General features: G+C 43.6%; 3 protein-coding genes across 3 annotated transcripts; 1 reads left to right on the forward strand and 2 right to left on the reverse strand.

The window, feature by feature from the left end:
* Nucleotides 1-933: 933 nt before the first annotated feature.
* On the reverse strand, nt 934-6,075 carry LOC124699387 (protein FAM135B-like). Its single transcript, XM_047231700.1, has 14 exons — nt 6,008-6,075; nt 5,568-5,653; nt 4,307-4,461; nt 4,166-4,230; nt 3,860-4,046; nt 3,320-3,583; nt 3,092-3,225; nt 2,629-2,818; nt 2,488-2,547; nt 2,157-2,405; nt 1,816-2,074; nt 1,539-1,744; nt 1,332-1,382; nt 934-1,224 (listed from the first exon to the last, which is right to left on the reverse strand). The coding sequence occupies exons 1-14, from the start codon at nt 6,073-6,075 to the stop codon at nt 934-936; spliced, it is 2,265 nt and encodes a 754-aa protein (XP_047087656.1).
* A 371-nt stretch (nt 6,076-6,446) lies between these two features.
* Nucleotides 6,447-12,439, forward strand: LOC124696434. The gene is made up of 3 exons (XM_047229167.1): nt 6,447-6,819; nt 7,574-9,356; nt 11,473-12,439. The coding sequence occupies exons 1-3, from the start codon at nt 6,447-6,449 to the stop codon at nt 12,359-12,361; spliced, it is 3,045 nt and encodes a 1,014-aa protein (XP_047085123.1). The 3' UTR covers nt 12,362-12,439.
* Nucleotides 12,440-13,560: 1,121 nt separating this feature from the next.
* LOC124703360 lies at nt 13,561-15,992 on the reverse strand. The gene is made up of 9 exons (XM_047235574.1): nt 15,712-15,992; nt 15,528-15,626; nt 15,181-15,340; nt 14,913-15,092; nt 14,682-14,816; nt 14,317-14,399; nt 14,127-14,220; nt 13,922-14,029; nt 13,561-13,832 (listed from the first exon to the last, which is right to left on the reverse strand). Exons 1-8 carry the CDS (start codon nt 15,990-15,992, stop codon nt 13,946-13,948), a joined length of 1,116 nt encoding a protein of 371 aa, XP_047091530.1. The 3' UTR covers nt 13,561-13,832; nt 13,922-13,945.
* Between the last annotated feature and the right edge of the window lie 1,013 nt (nt 15,993-17,005).

Genomic DNA, 17,005 nt, shown 5'->3' on the forward strand with positions numbered 1-17,005 from the left:
GTTTATATATGGTTTGCAGTGGCGCCGACTGAATCAGTTGGATATCTGGCTCCAAGCCAAGAGGGTCGAGGAGGAAATCCACTCGATCTCGACCGCCACTCATAGCTAAATACATTTTCACCAAATTATCTGGGCCAATCAATTTCCTCATAGCCACTAGGGATCTGGATACCTAGGTGTTCTGAATGTATATATATTCTGTATATATGTGGTAGTCATGTTGTGATTAATTAGAAAGATTGCATTGCTATTTTTATATAATGTAAATTGTAATTACTAGGGAATGAGAATATGGGATAGGACTATGATCGTTAGAAATATGCCCTAATGGAAATGAGAAAAACAATCAGATTTTATTGTATATATAATCTATTAAATGTTGAAGTTACTTGGATAATATCATTTGTATTGAGTAAGTATGAGTAATTTTTGTAAGTGCTGAACTTCAATGATTATTCAAAGTTGCTCCCTAGTCAGAAACTCAGAATTCATCTCAACATCCGTCGCTTAGGAACCAGGCAATCTATCGGGTGACGACCATTTGGATTGCAATCTGGGCTGCTTGCTGTGGCGCCACTGCCTCTACGCGGACAGCTTTTGCCTATCAGCCACTTCCTTAAGAATATGTACTCCCACGTCCCACTAATACATATCATCTTGCATTTCCATCAGCTGTCAATACTACGTACTCTACTTCTTTGCGTATGTGAATGTGATTTTTTCTTTGCAAAATTGGGGTGGCGCCCTCCGGCTATGCATCGACCGGTTCACAACCATGACAGCTATTTGAAATAGGCTGCTTATTGCCAGTTCCGGTCAAAAACTGTCAGAGTCAACACCGACAAAGAAACTTATAGTGCCACACTCTATTCACGCACATGGTCATGGTGGGTGTGTGATCCTCAGCTCCAGTCTACGATGCCTCCTCATTCATCACTGGAACAATTCCGGGAAGGACCACATGATGAACCTGGCATACATGTCATTCTCCAGGAACTCCACGTGTGCAGCCCTACCGACCATGGAGTTGAGGTCCCGTCGTTGCGCGGACTGGTCAAAGCTCACATCACAGCGCATGAACACCCGCTCCTCCGAGGTGGGCGCCCGGATCTGGTCCAGGCAGTTGTTAAGCATTTCGGTGAACACTTGGCCCTTCTTCGAGCTATCTGTCGACGAGGCCGGGCAGAGGTCGATTCTCGCTGAATGATACGGGACGTAACCATCCTAGCACAACACGATTGTGATAAGATTTACGAGTAAACTTGCTGGTCCTTTAACGGAATGGCTAGTTGGGCATTCCAAAGAAAGAGCATGGTGCTCATATTAAGTACCTGTGGTGAAGATACCAAAATGATGTTTTTGAAGTTTTCCAGTGTCTTGAGCTGAAAAAATACACAAAAGTAAGTGCATACACGAGGATGGCATATGATCCTCGTTCTACTTCTAACTGTAGAAAACATCTCATACAAGTCCTTCCCATGCTGAATATTCGGGTTGGCAAGATTCCACCATGAAGAACATATATTTAACGAATATACCTTGCAAAGCCTATAAAAGAATGTATTCTGGGGGTCTTGTTCATCAGTGAAAGTGAGCTGATGCATGCATTGCAGTCCCTTGAGCCTTTTCATAAGCCAGAGGCCGGAGTTGAACAAAGAATTTGAGCTATACCAATAACCTAAGTGAGGCCCTGATATCGACATGTATGTGTAGAGGTTCTTCAAAAATGGCTGCAATTTGTGATCTGTTGAATGGAAGTAACTGATTAGTCACATGCACATGGGTTGGTTGGAAGAAATGTCAGGTTGAAAATACCTGATAGGGCACTTCTGATGATGATGTTCCCAATGGAGTGACCGACAAAACTAAGCTTCAACTCTTTGCATCCTCCGTGTCTCGAATACTTGTCCAGTTTATTTTTCAGGAACGAGAGTACTTCACTAGCAAGCCTTTTACCCATTTCTTTAAAATCTCCATACGTTCTATCTTCATTTGTCTCAGACAATAGGCACTCAGCTCCAGGATCACGCAAAAGCCATTGATTTCGAATAAGACAAAGATCCAGATGATGCCCCTGTTTTTTGACATAATCAAAATTTCCAATTAAATGTGTACCAGGAAGATCCAAATCGATGCACCAGTCCAAAAAAACTTACTTGAAATCCATGCACAAAAATGACAGCTCGTAAGACGTGTCCACTGTTTTTACCACCACTAGGATTCCCCGTCACAGAATCTTCTTGTAGGTTAGTTGGCAAAATGTTATTTGGATCTTGAGCATTTGCCAACAAATCCTTGCTACAACCATGTTGCGGAACGATCATAACATGTTGTTCTATAAGAACAACAGGAACACGCGAAGGATTAGCATAAATATGCATATCTTGAACAGACCGTGCGTTAATCTGCAGTGGACTTCGCATTAGTCTCCTCTCACCGAGCAAGATAGCACTTATAAATTATTCCAATACTTATTTAAATACTGACCTTCATTTGTGCAATACTTTTTCTGTGGAGTTCAGCTCGTGAAGAGGCATTTTGTACAGGCTACAAAATATATGGAACTGTAAAACACTGGCAAGAGAATCACACATACTTCATTGTAAACATTTGAGAGAAGGCAATTACATCATGGTGGAGCTTCTTTGAACTGGAAGCCCTCCGAAGTGAATGGCGAGGAGATGAACTGTCAGACACACTGTGCATGTAGCGATGTGGAATCTCAATTTTGGAATGAACAATCCATATTGACCATTCTGATTTCCGATCAACATCCCAAATATCATGCAAGTAATCCAATATCTTCATTTTATTTGACCTGCAGCAGACCAACCATAATTTGGCTGAATACCATGTTCCATGAAATACTCCAAAATGTTAGCAAATAGTGGCGCTGGTTGGTTAGAGCATACGCCCATGAGCTCACCCACCTATGTGGGAGGCAGCCTCCACAGGGTGCTTCATTTCTTTCTAACAACGTATAGTTAAGGGAGGAAGCTCTCCCATGTAACCACGTTTTAAGTGCTAACACATCAAAGAAATGGAAAATACCCATCTTATGAAGTAACACAAAGAAAATAATTAACCTCACCTATGAAATTTCAGAAAGCCATTCCATATGATAGTAAGTTGGTTGCTCACAGTTTCAAATAATTCTAACAATTCTTCCTTGGAAAGAGTGTACAGCATAACATCGCTAGTGCTCTGAACCACATCATCAGATATCTGAAATAACTTGGAAGAGAATGTATCGAATCAGAAAAGTTATCATATTGTAACTTTGGCAGTAGTTCACTTGTTAACAGAGAAAATGAAGTACCTCTAGAAGATCTTGTAAAATGCCAATCCGCCGGCCAATATACTTTGGGGTTACAGGGAGCCCGTTAGTATAATTAGGAAAGCTTGACTTTGTTGCGTTAACTGACTCGTATTTACCAAGAGTCAAATCAGTACCATCCACATCTTCAAGATTCTTACCAATAGCATTACTGATCGTCTTCACTTCCTCGAGCAACAGTTCTCTAGAAGTTAATAATGCCTTTACAATATCATATGACTTCAAGGCTGAACCTTGCTCGAATGACTGCAAAATAACTGATACATTTTACCCACCAATTTAATGAGAGGACAAGTGATTGAAAAAACAATTGTATTCAGGGGCATGATATGCCTACTGCCTGGCATAAGCATAAGCTTATGTACTGCAGCCTATTCTTAATGCATTTATAATTAGCATATAAATTCGGATCTGTACTTTATTATTTTAGAATAAAAAAAGGAGAAAGCAGATATTTGCTTTCTGGAAGATAAGAAGTATTTAAGAATAATATTCAAGCTAAAGCATCACAAACCTGTGTACCTTCAGTGACGATTTAGTCACACCAGCTTTCAGGTACACTATATGTATGCTCAGTTCAACAAGCACAGGGTGGAAAGCGTCAAAATGGACAGGACAATATGTGTGCAAACCCAGGAGTGCCCTATGTGGGATCCTAAACTCATGCACAGGGGCCACATATTTGTCACTTGGATCTTCAGTTTCTATCCTGTAATACAGGAAAGAACATGTTTCAGTATTGACGAAGTCAACCATGTACTCTACAATGAAGAACATATGAGAGCATGCAAAACAAGATAAAAAAATGGAAATAAAATACAGACTCACCTGTTCCCCAATGTTGGAACATATAGTAGCTCAAACTTCAATATAACTGAAGAAGTTGCTGGACCCTAGAATAGACAACTGTTCAGATGACGCTATACAAAACATGATTGACATGAAAAATAGAACTTTGTAAAACCCAACCTCATCTTCACTGTTCGGTATGTAGAAAGAAACCATAAGTGATAGATAAATATCTTGTCTAGCGTATTTAATTCTAAATGGCTGTGTATAGAAGCTGTTGTCAACGTCATCTATTTTCCAAGAGCCAAATGCACGCTTTGCACCAATATCAGTAGCTGCACAATCAACCTACCATGTCATTATCTGTTAGACAAAAGGTTGACAATTTCAAAGGATACTTAACAACAGAAATGTACCAGCACGGAAAATCCACCTACCACTATGCTGTATTAAATTATTTGCCAACAAGATATGTTTTTGCATTCTAAATTTTTCTTTTTCTTGGGCCCGCATCAAAATGTGTCAATTGTACTAGGATAAACACCAATAACACGAGATTACAACACCACAAGTGTCGCATCGACCAGAACTGAACAAACCAAAACTGCCTAAACTAATCAAAGCAAATGAAGATATAAACCAATTATGAATTAATTTTATTCAAGATATACTAGAAAAGAATAGAGAATGGCTTTCATATGGCAAATAATCAGATATGCACAAGCACTTTTACTTTTGTTGGTTGTCTAGCATGTTGGTCATACTCGCTCTGTTTTTACCATGCGTTCTGGGTTTACTCAAAGTAAAGATTTATGAAGTTTGACTAAATATGTAACAAAAAAAAAAAACACCATCCTACCAAATTCATATAATATGAAAATATATTTTATTATATTCTAATAATATAATACTGATTATATAGTGTAGATGTTGATACTTTTTCCTATACATTTGGTCAAACTTTGCAAAGTTTTACTTTGACGAAACCAAAAACCTAGGGTAATTATGATCAGAGGGAGTAGTAGTAATATAATAATCTGAGACTGGTTACCAATAAAAGCACAGGATTGCAGAATAATCATGCACAACATGCGTTCGGAATCCCCCCAATTTACAGAACATACTTCCTATGATAGTCAGGCTAAATATTGGATATTAACAATGCCAAACCAAAATCTCCCACAAAGTAAGTCGTTTTGCTCTTTATCAACACACACAATAGATCGCATCAAATACTGGCATTTGGAAATCATCGAAGAGCTTCATTGGGCTCGGCGCGATTCGCAAGCTCATTACAGATTTGGCAGATATATCATTAAGGCAAACAATTAGATATTAACTTCCACCCACACACGCAGCTCCAGATCATTAAAAAAATGATCGTGCAGGAAATGTAAATGGAGACATAATTTCCGTTTTCCGGGTGATGAGATGTAAGAACCTTCGTATTGAGCAACCCTGGCCGGCGTCACGGGTGCCCTGCCGTCGTCCTGCTCCCACGCTGCACTAATCTTCATCCGGTACCATCTGCACGCACACACAAGCCGTAAGAAAGAATCAAATTTCACAGCGTCCACATGATAGAAGAAATGGACGGAGTTTTGCACAAATATTTCACAGAAAAATGGACAGAGGAACAAAATTGTAGTGTAAAATTACCAAGCAGGTTCCCCGCAAAGAAACAAAAGTAAAATAAAACAACCAAGCAGTCAAATTCCGCATAGAAATGGCCACGGGAATTTAACCTTGATCTGACGAAAGATCGCATGCCAACTACCCGAGAGATACCCAGCGAAATTCATGCGGCTATTCGAGAATCAACAAAAGAACGAACACCAATTGGAAGGAAGGAAAATGTACAGGGTCCTTGTCGATCGTTACCCTTGGTGGAACAAGTCGAGGTTGTGGAAGCGGTCAATGTAGATGGCCACCTCGTGCGCCGTCTCCATCGCGCCAGGCGGCGGCCGGACCGCCGGAGAAGGATCGGGGTCGCGGCTGGCGGCGTCGAGCACCCGCTACCAATACCAACGCCGGTGAAATCAATCGCCCCGCCGCTCTCTGCGGACCGCGCCCTGTCCGGAGCCAGCCTCTTTACGCTCTCGTTCCTGGGCCTTCGTCATAATGGGCCTTCAACTCCTCGTTGAGCAGGCCAAAATGAGACCATAAGCCCGGCCCATGTTTAGGCCTAAGCAATAGAAAGCCCACCGAGAACTTGCCATCTGCCATAAGCCCTGCAGAAACCCCAGCGCCAGCGCCACCGCTGCCTCGCCCTGCTCGCCGTCGGTCGTCGACACGGCGAGCGACGCTGCCGTTCGCGACCATGTCCCAAGCGCTCGCGCGCCGCGGCTACCCCTTCCTTCTCGTACGTGTACAGGCTGTTCGCAGTCTCTGCTCGCACGCCGCCGGCGGGGGCGCGCCCTATGGCGGCGGCGGCGAGCGGTGGAGGGGGCATCCGCAGCAGCAGGAGGAGAGCAAGGCGGTGAAGGTGTCGGTGTGGTGGGACTTCCAGATGTGCCAGCTTCCGCCCGGCGCTAACCCCTGCCGCGTGGCCCCGCGCATCACGGCCGCGCTGCGCGCCGCCGGCATCCGAGGGCCCGTCGAGATCACCGCCTTCGGCGATGTCTTCACGCTCCGCCGCAGCGTCCAGGAGGTCCTCGCGGCTACCGGCGTCGCGTTCTCGCACGTCCCCCCCAGTTGCGTCCTCCACCATTTACTTTTTTTGTTTTTGTATCGCACGAATTGGGGAACGATATCTATCACTTCATGCCTCTGAATGCACTGCAGAAATGTTCGTTTGTCAATATGCTTCTGGTTGTCTAGATTGCATGTAGTTTGGCAGGGCGGGGTATTATGGATTGGATTTTTTGCAAGAAGTTGCAATGTTTTGTGCATGAATGCTGAAAATGGAAGCAAATTCTAGTTGACTCTTTGTTCCGTATTTACCGGATATTGGTACTGCATATGCCCTAAGTGCACCTCAATTGTTACCAACATATCATTGTGAAGGGATCATTTCAATTGACCTTAGATTTCCCCCCCTTCTTCAAGTTTCTATAAGTTGAGGACTTGAGATCACTAAAAAAGGAAAGACAAAATGTAGGCAATAACGCATGTGTGCGGCATGTAACGAAATGGCTTTTTAAATAAGTTTTTGTCAGGAGATTTTTTGTAACCCAACACCACTGGTAAATAAGTGGATGGACAGTGTAGGGGTGCCTACTCGCTTGTTTACCATTGTGATGCTAGCACTATTCGGGAAGTGCAAATTACTGGACTCAAACTCACATCTAGTCTCTGAGTACGTCTAATCTACAACTCTACTTTTGTCACTTCAAGTTAAATAGAACTCACTTATGAATTACTCTTAATGCATATGTTTCACTTAGATAGTTATCTTCTGCTGCTGTTTTGCCTCATAGTACTAATGATGCAATTGACCTTGTCTAGGTGGAAAGCCTGGTTCTGACAGATCACTCATGGCTGATCTTGTCTATTGGATTGCTCAGAACCCTCCACCAGCCCATTTCTTCCTTATATCTGGAGATAAGCACTTCGCAAATATTCTGCATCGCCTTCGGATGAGCAACTATAATGTGCTGCTAGCCTGCCCTAATACTGAGCCCAGTGTTATGTGCAGTGCAGCAACAATTATGTGGCCGTGGGATGCTTTAATTGAAGGGGTTGGGTTTTCCCGGAAACATTTTAACCACCCACCTGATGGTTTGTCTGGCTCTTGGTATGGTCACTACAGGGGAGCTCTTGATGACCCCTTCCTGAATGCAGAACCAGAGCAATCCATGAATGTACCATTGCATACAAAGAAGCCGGAGAAGCCACCTATAGTCCCCAAATCTGAGGTCAGCGGGCCTGATTATTTCAAGGTTATAGATTCTGTACCAGGTGATAGTCAACCTGCTGTAGTTGGTGAAAAAAGTTTTACAAGGCTGAATTCTGGACAAAGTAATGGTGAGGGAAAACGCTTCATTGAGACTAAGAATGAGAAGCCATCTAATGTTCCGCCTTCTACATCAGATATATTATCTGCAGAACTAAAGAAGATTCCTGTGGGTGATGACCCCTTCCTGCAAGCAGAATCAAAGCACTCCATGAATGTACCATTGCAGACCAAGGAGCCAGAGAAGCCACCTACAGTCCCTGGATATGTGGCCAACATGATTAGGATAGTACTGAACTATTATCCTGAAGGGGTCAATCTTGAAGATCTTCTATCAGAACTTAAAAGGAAGGGGGTTGTGGATAATCGATTATTAGGCTTCAAAAACTTCTCTGATCTGCTCCAATCTATTCCTTGTTATGTCAAATTTATAGATCCTCTACCGGGTGATAGTCGACCTGCTGTAGTTAATGGGAAGAACTTCAAAAGAATGAGTTCTGCTCAAAGTAATGATAATGGAAAGCGCTTCATTGAGATGAAGAATGGCAAGTCACCATTATCTAATGCCCCAAGTTCTCCATCAGATATATTACCTCCAAAACAACAGAAAAGTCTGGTAATTGATGCTCCATCTTCCCCGTTTGATCCGTTTTCTAGTAGAGATCAAAGGAAATCTCCACCCATAGATTTTATTAAGCCCGCAGAATCACCTGCCTGCCATATGGAAGCTGATACGGTGATCGCTGCTGGAACTCCCTCTTCAGGGCTGCAAGGTACTATTAGTAAAAAGGGGCTATTTGAAAGGATTCAGATTCTATGGAATGGTCCTAAGCCCACTAAGCCCCAGGTCTATCCGTGTAATGATGCTACTTTTTCTAAAGGGTTCAATGATGCAACAACTCCTGATGGGAAAGGTCTTGCTAACAATTCCGCAGTTAGCACTAGTTTGTCAAATGACCCTTCTAATAACTGTTCTGAATTAGATGCCAAGGGGAATTTTGTGAATACAAAGAATTACTCTAACAAAACAGTCGACATCAGCGAAGCTGGAAAGATACAAGGTTTTGGAGAAAGCAACAAAGGAATATTTAGCTGGGCAGCAAGCTGGTGGTCATCTGGAAAATCTGATAAACAAGATAGTAGAAATCATACAGATGCCACTGATGGAACAAGGATAGACTCGGAGAAAGGATCTGCATCTGTTAAGATAGCTGACTGTGCAAGGGGGGCGCAAGTAGGAGTTGAAATGTTTGAAAAATCTTACTTCTGGGATGCACTAGAAGAATATTTGTTAACCCCTCATGGATCAGAACTTGTTTCAGAAGCAAAGGCAAGGTAATCTATCTTTCAGGCTTCTTCCTTTATTTCTTATATCTTCCAGCATATGTTGGGAACATTGGCCTCAAATTCTACAAGTAGTAAATATTACGAGATCTCAGATAATTTAACCTGGAGTTACAAACTTGCAATAGCTCTTTGGTAAAGAACCAGTTGTAAATGTATAACTAAGATGAGAACAGTAGCTTGATGTTCTGAAACCTATAAGGCCACGATTTTGTTCTTAAGCTGATCCCATGGTACCTCTTGGGATATTGTGCAATTTTCAAGAAAATGCTGACACTTTATCTTACACTCATGGTACCATGCATAGGGTGCATGGTAGTAGTGTTTTCATCATAGTGAGTAGATTCTTTTTCAAAAACCTGAGCTAATCCCTTTTTTCATTCTCCAACATTTTTTTAGATGAACAGGGCCCGCTCCCCGGCTCCCTTTTTCATTGAAAAGGCAAACCATAGCGTTTTGTATCTTACAGATAAAGCAGGAAACACAAAGACCTAGAGTTTTCTTTTCACGCTAGAAGTAACTGCAAGCCGAAAGGGAGGGAAAGGGATGCGCCGCAGGCGAAACCATCCCAAGCCCAGCCTAGACCAAAACAAGACTACGTAGTTTTTAAAGCACATGCTTAACACCTCGACAGCCAACAGCAAAACATAGCAAACAGGCTTCATCCCATCACCACGTGCACAGAATCATCATCAGGATGCTCTTGGAAGTAAGCTAGAGAAGCTCTCCCTTCATGTGGCGCCAGGCTCGCTGAAGGCTTCCAGGAGGTGATCCAGCCGAAAGATGGACAGCTCAGTCTGGCTCCAGCTCCAGTGGCGACCTGAATTTTCTCAGGAGCAAGCTTCTGAATTGATCCACCAGAGCCCACTCCTGGTCCTTGAATGGCACCTTCCAGTCCCTCAGATAACCTAGGGTAAGCTGCCACACCTGTTTATATTAATCCAGGTTTTTCTGTTAAACAAAATCGAGCTCCTATTGTTCCAAATGCTCCAAAAAAACAGCAGAAGAAACAATATTAAGTTGCAAGTATCTAGTATTACACAACCATTTGGAAGCTAAGGCAAGGAATCAGAGATCATCACATAAAAGATTTTGAACACATCCTTCCAGAGCAGTTCAGATACAATGCAATCAAAGAACATGTGAAACAGATTCTATTTCTCTACACAAGCTACATTCTAGAGGTTTAGGAATTCCTCTCTTCCTCAAGTTATCTCTAGTCATAACCTTATTCTGAGAGAGAAGCCAAAGGAAAATTTGAACTATAGGAGGGATTTTCAAACTCCAAACTGCAGGTAAATAAATTGGCTTCACTCCTCTAAAGTTAATGATAGCATATAAAGATTTGGATGAATAGACCCCATTGGATTCATAAGGGCAAATCATAAGATCTTCTTGGACAATAAAAGTAATAGAGCTAGCTATAGCTAAAATCTCATACCATTATTTCATCAAATCTTCTGTAAAAGTTCTCCTAAAAGTGCATCGAAGCTGAGAGCCATCCAAGAGATCGGCAATGGTTTTTGTTTGTTGGTTGACTATAAAATAAATGTCCAAAAATTGGGGTGCATTGCCAAACCAGATGTCCTCCTAAAACCTAATAGATTTACCATTTCCTACCTTCCACATGTGTCCAAATTTCACTTCCTCAAGTGCCATCTACACCCCCCTTCCAAAATTCTTCAACTTCTTAGGAGATCGATGTGCATTAGTCCGAATATCCTGATTACTAGTAACCAATAAGCTGCATTGTCGTTGTCACATCTAGGGGGACAAACATTGCAGTGTGATTTTGAGTGGGTGATCCATCATAGTATATTGCAAGCAAATGTTTTGCCCATAAGCACTTGCAGAAACTTATCACCTGTGTTCATGATTTCATGTCGTTCTTTATTGACACAAATCAAATATGGATGATATTTCCTAAACTGGGTATGATATATACATATGCTTGTGAAACACATGCAGTCCTAAACCAAAACGTATTCTATTCATCGAGCTGCATTACCATTATTTCATTTCATGCAATTCTCATCCTATGTTGGACTAGTACTCGTCTGAAATGTAATGTTAAATCATCGGTTGACCATTTGCTTCTTTTTTGTAGGGAGGAGTTGGCACATGGACTACAGAACGGTTGTTGGCTTCTCAAAGGCCTTGATGAGAAAAATATACATCAGTTAGTACATCTGTTAATCTCTGAAAAGAAATGGATCAAAGAATGTAGTTCAGAAACTTTTCATTTCCAACTTACACTACCTCCGAGAGGAAAATGTGCTCCATTTCATTCCGGCACAATGGAAGGGACAAGTCCTCCTATTACAAATGGAAGACCATTGGAGCAGTGTAACTCTGTACGTGACAGAAGCACAGCCATATCAGGCAAGTTGTCCCAGTTGTTAGCTGCAAGAAACGGGAAGGGCCAGGCAAGCTACAAGGACAATGAAAACCAAGGTAATAACTTTGACTGGGAAGAACTTGGCCCTATATCCAGCGTTGTTGAACCTCATCCAGGAATTGATAAAGTGGTGCGCTATCAACCTCCTACACCTTCAGTCGATGAATTTTCAGATGATGAAAATCACTTGTCAGGTCAAAAAGCTGGAAAATATCCGGATGCCAAATTTTACGCGGAAGAAAATCATACAGCAAGCCAACAAGCAGGACAGGATTCGGATGCCGAATTTTCCGATGATGAAAACCATTTGGCAAAGGAACAAGTGGGGAAATATTCGGATGCTGATTCTTCTGAGGATGAAAATCATACGGAAAGCCAACAAGCAGGAAAAGATCCATCCCGGAGTTCACTCTTCGAAATTCTTGCTTCGTGGAACACCAGCAAGGACGATGGCTCTAGGAGGAGAGATCGTGACATTGACAGGCTCGGTAGGAAACCACCAAGAAATACCACCGTGGATTGCTCTCGAAATGACAGAGGTTATCGTCAGTGTTGGCGCCCTACGTCCAAGCATGTCAACTCTGAAGTGGTGCTTTGAAAGTATAAAATGCTGCCGAAGTTGATCTTTGTGATTCCATGTTCTCTCATTTATTTTTCATTTTTAACACGTTTCTGGTATACATCAGGTGGTTGCCTTGTGTAATTATCCGTTGCTAAAAGTATAAATAGCTGTAGAACTCTTTGATAATAATCTCTATAATTTGGTTTCCAGAGGTGAAAGATTTAGTTTCTTCCTATTTGACCCGAAAGCCGAAACCGATCGATCTAGCCATGAGTAGATTGAAGAGAGCTCTGACAGGCCTTGGAGGACTAAACCCACTCATGTGTATGTATAGGGTTTGGTGAAGCATATCTGATTACACAATCAGGAACACGTGTAGTGCTGCATAGGATCACCCGTGCTTCTTCACTTCACCCAGGGTTGTCCTCTGTCGAGGAGTTGGGGCAACGACGCGTGGTGTGACTGCATCCTTGATGTGGAGTTGTAGAAGGCGGCCTTGGATGAGGAGAGGAGGTTCGGAGGCTCTGGGGCTGGGGGGTGCTCTTGATTTGGAGTGGTGGCGGTGGGGGAAAATCAGGCTTACAGGCGCATGCGGTGGAGGTTGTGGTGGCGGAGGAGAAGGTGGATGGGGCGGTGGAAGGAGTCACGTCTGGAGCAGGCAGTGGCCAAGTTGACCAATTTGGGGAGAAGCCGTACGTGGGCGTGTATGCCGAGGCGAGAGGTGGGTAGGGGTAGGTGCCAGCGTAGGTTGGGCTGCCGTAGAAGCAGGGGAAGGGGGTGGTGTAGTAGCCACCAGGAAAAGGAGGAGGTGGATAGGCGACGACAGGAGTAAAGCTGTAGGGGGCGTACCCTGGTGCTTCGCAACCACACAGGGGCGAGGGAACCACGATAGCAGTGAAAAAGGTGTTAAGCGTGGTAGCGATGAACGCGAATCGGAGCAGAAGGTGTTCGGTTTTGGGGTAGGGAGTGTGGGGATTTGTGAATCGGCTCACAGAGACGAGTAGGAAGATGGAGAAGCCGCTGGTGCGACGAGGGAGGGAAGGGAGGGAGCAATCCGATGGATGGAACTCGCGACCCCGATGGATGGAACTCGCGACCCGATGGATCGCTGACGGAAGAGGATCACTAAGAACATATATTTGAGAGGAATTTGGTGGAAAATTGATAAAAATTGCAAGAACTAAATAAAAGGTAAATTGCTGGAAATAAAAGATAAATTTAGGATAAGGGTAAGCTTATATATACCTACCAACTACAACATAACAACATAGGTGAAATACCGATATTACCTTTATAGATAATAACCCACTATTTCATCATACCCATACTAGTTCCTGACAAGGGTGCTGCGATACTCTTCGCATCAATATATTATCATCCTAAACAGCTTCAGGCTTAAGCATCTTCACGCTTAACTGTCTTGTCCCTGTACCGTTCTCCCGACAGCTCTGTATCGTTGTCCCAACAGCTCTGCCATCATACGATAGTATCACAGGTTGCCTTCTACTCCCTCTGGTCTTGTTTAATCGACGCGATGTTCGTACGTAGGTAGTTGTTTTCCTGTGCTCAGCTCGCGGCAATTTAATCTGTCCGGAGGGAGTAGCATTCTACGTGGGTTCATCAGTTCTCTCTAGTCCAGGCATTGAACTCGTCCATTGTTAGCGCGAAAGAACTTGAGCTTGGCTTTCCACCTCCACCATATGCCTAAGTTTTAACACAGTGTCAACGTGCAAACAGCTAAATACTAAAATACGTCTAAAACCATGCGGGTCTACAGAAACAAACAGAAAAAACGATGCACCTTAGCCACCTCTGATGTATTGGTTGCATTGTCTGCAGTCCTCAAGCAGACCTTAAGCATACCACGTTGCAAAAAGACCACTGCTCCAATTGGTCTACCAAGTAAACAACGCATTCATGAAAAATCACTGAAGCAACCGTACACACGATTTCTGTGCTCATGTGCTTTGGATCTTGCATGGGGTTTATACCTTAATCCGGCAGCACTACTCATCTGGCTCAGCTCCAAACCAATTTCGTGGCTCAGTTTTGCATTCCCATCAGCTCTGATTGCCTACAAAAAAAAAAAGCATGTAATGCCATACATAAGATTTCTTCCAGAGCTACACACAGACCACCTAAGAGCTAAGAACTCTTGATTTTGCTTTATTGACCAATATCTAGTACTCCAGCAATACTGAAGGAGCATAATTGATTGGGCAACATATGTAATCTGAATCAAATGGTCACTTCGAAATATGGTTTAATGATGGATTGAGAAAGGAACTATACAGATATCGCATATCAAAAGGGACCAATGATAACTATAATAATGTAAGAGCATGCCTTCACTTACTAGGCATTCACCATATAACCCTCTTCCGAGATGAAACTTGAAAGGATTGTATATTAGCTTCCTTGCAGCCTCTAGACGATTCTGCACAAGTGAATTTCCCCTAGCAAGCAGATCGCAAACATCAAGTTGCACTAGCTGTTTGGAGTACCAACAAATCAGTCATTGACCATGTCATCGCTAGGGGTACACAAAAGAAGCTTACAAGCATGATTGCAAAGGATAGACCTTCACCTGCTCAAAAACATGAGGATTAGTCACACAGTTTAACTTTGCACGTTCTTCTCTCAGAGCCGTATGAAATTCCCTAGTGTTTGGCTGCTCCCATAGTCGCAGATCAGCATCCTCTATGTATTTGACAACATTAAGAACCCGCTCCTCGTCTTCTTGGTCCAACAGGTTCTCACACTTCTTCTGCATGAAAAGAGAAGAGCATCATGGTCTTGCTTCCCAAGTAGCCCGATACGATGAACCCCAAACATGAAATGATTATCCGGCTCACAGAATCGGGGTTTGTCCCTGCAAGCTTCTCGGAGAAATAGTCGAATGCAGCTCGGGCACTACTCTTTGTTGTGTCGATGCGGAGCTCAAGATTAGTTGGACACCGACCCAACTGGGGAATCCTTGCTAGTGTGCTTTGCCGGTGATCAAATGCTACCACACTGCATCATTGGAAATGGCATGTCATACGAGGTTTTTCATCATATACGCACGGTAATAAATATTCGTGATCATCAGAAACTCTGGCTTTTGTCCATGATTAAGAAAAGAAAATCAGTTGCAGATTTGTAGTGTGATGAACTGACCAAAAAGGAAATCCTGAGATTTCTGTAGCTTTGTTGTACGCACCTGGGGATGAATCGACAGAGCTCCAACGCGAACTTCTTTGGGCCGATAAAATCCAAAAGATAGCAAGAACGGAACCCTGCAGCCTTCAAGTCCTCCGCTCTGGCTCCATTGTTCAAAGAACACAGTCAGGAAGAAGAAGCCAAAGCGAGTGAGGGAATGGTGAGACTCCAAGTGAGAATGGTACCTTAAGGGATCGATGGAAGAGAAGGGGAGGAGGAGGAGGCGGCTTCCGAGGCGGCGATGGAAGAGGTCGGCGGCGAGTGCGGAGTAGGCGCCGGCGAAGGTGGGGTAGTTGTAGAGCGCGAGGTGGGCGGGGCCCGCCTGGTCCTCGGAGGAGGAGGAGGTCTTGGATGGGTGAGAGTATGAGAGGATGGCCTCGATGGAGGCTACCGAGCGGAAAGCTCGCCGGAGCGAGGACGCCGCCGGCGAGGGGGCTCCACGGAGGAGGGGAGTGCGGCGGAGCATTATAGTGGATGGGCTTGGTGGACCGAGATCTGGGCTTTCATATGCTTCAAAGTGAACTTGCTTCTTTCTTATGCATATATGGGCTGGACATGTATTAGCCCACAGGCATGGCGTCAAACACTTTCTTTTGCTTCTCATAGGCAAACCCTACGAAATCGTTAAAAAAAGGCCGACCTTCGCGAAGGGAAGACAACTCGCTCCGCACGCGACAAGTGGCGCGCTGTGGTGCCAGAAAATCCCTGGGAAGTGGTCTCCCTGCTCGCCACGTGTCGCAAGGGGAAGCAAGGTGGGGATGGGGAGGAGAGAGAAGACTGGGTTGTGTCAGTTTTTCCCTTTTTCTTCTAAATTCGTTTTTTCAAAATGAAATATCTTGAGAACCGTAAGTCCAAATTGAAACCGTTTTCACTTTTGAGATCCTCGCGTCGAGATCTTCAAAACTAGATCCCATGTTGATAGGTTTGGAGATATATTTATTTCGTACTTCCAATAATATTATGATTATACATGTGGTGTGTACCTAACTGTACTCGTGTTTCAACTGATAAGTACTTCTGTTTTTAGTGTATTTGGTGCAATTTTTCCCTTTACTCGCTAACTCCCGTGTGCGGACTCGTACTGTACTTACGCGTGACCGTACTCGCTCGTGTGCGCCACTCGTACTTTTGTACATGTACTTGCTCGTGTTCACGACCGTACTCGCTCGTATGCGCGTTTGTACCTGCTCGTGTGCGTGACTGTACTTGTACTCGCTCGTGTGTTCAACTGTACTCATGTGTTGTGCGTGACTGTACCTGCTCGTGTGCACGACTATACCTGCTCGTGTGTTCCACTGTATCTGCTCGTGTGCGTGAGTGTACTTGTACTCGCTCGTGTGTGTACCTGTACTCGTGCTCTGTATGTAAATGTACTCGTGCTTTATGAGCTATTGTACTCGGGTGTACGCTGTGTTGTACTCGTCCTCCCCTGTAGTTAGATTTGTATACGTATACGTGCATGTAATTTCTAGTCGTGAT

Source organism: Lolium rigidum, chromosome 3 (genome assembly GCF_022539505.1).
Source record: "Lolium rigidum isolate FL_2022 chromosome 3, APGP_CSIRO_Lrig_0.1, whole genome shotgun sequence".
Taxonomy (NCBI): Eukaryota; Viridiplantae; Streptophyta; class Magnoliopsida; order Poales; family Poaceae; genus Lolium; species Lolium rigidum.

Coding starts and splice junctions, on each gene's coding strand:
- LOC124696434 (XM_047229167.1), top strand. CDS start 6,447: ATGTCCCAAGCGCTCGCGCGCCGCGGCTACCCCTTCCTTCTCGTACGT. Junction 6,820..7,573: donor GTTCTCGCACGTCCCCCCCA/GTTGCGTCCTCC, acceptor GACCTTGTCTAG/GTGGAAAGCCTGGTTCTGAC. Junction 9,357..11,472: donor GTTTCAGAAGCAAAGGCAAG/GTAATCTATCTT, acceptor TCTTTTTTGTAG/GGAGGAGTTGGCACATGGAC.
- LOC124699387 (XM_047231700.1), bottom strand. CDS start 6,075: ATGGAGACGGCGCACGAGGTGGCCATCTACATTGACCGCTTCCACAAC. Junction 4,231..4,306: donor TACCGAACAGTGAAGATGAG/GTTGGGTTTTAC, acceptor TGTCTATTCTAG/GGTCCAGCAACTTCTTCAGT. Junction 3,226..3,319: donor TTTTACAAGATCTTCTAGAG/GTACTTCATTTT, acceptor AAGTTATTTCAG/ATATCTGATGATGTGGTTCA.
- LOC124703360 (XM_047235574.1), bottom strand. CDS start 15,992: ATGCTCCGCCGCACTCCCCTCCTCCGTGGAGCCCCCTCGCCGGCGGCG. Junction 14,817..14,912: donor ATCCTCATGTTTTTGAGCAG/GTGAAGGTCTAT, acceptor TACTCCAAACAG/CTAGTGCAACTTGATGTTTG. Junction 14,400..14,681: donor GGTTATATGGTGAATGCCTA/GTAAGTGAAGGC, acceptor TTTTTTTTGTAG/GCAATCAGAGCTGATGGGAA.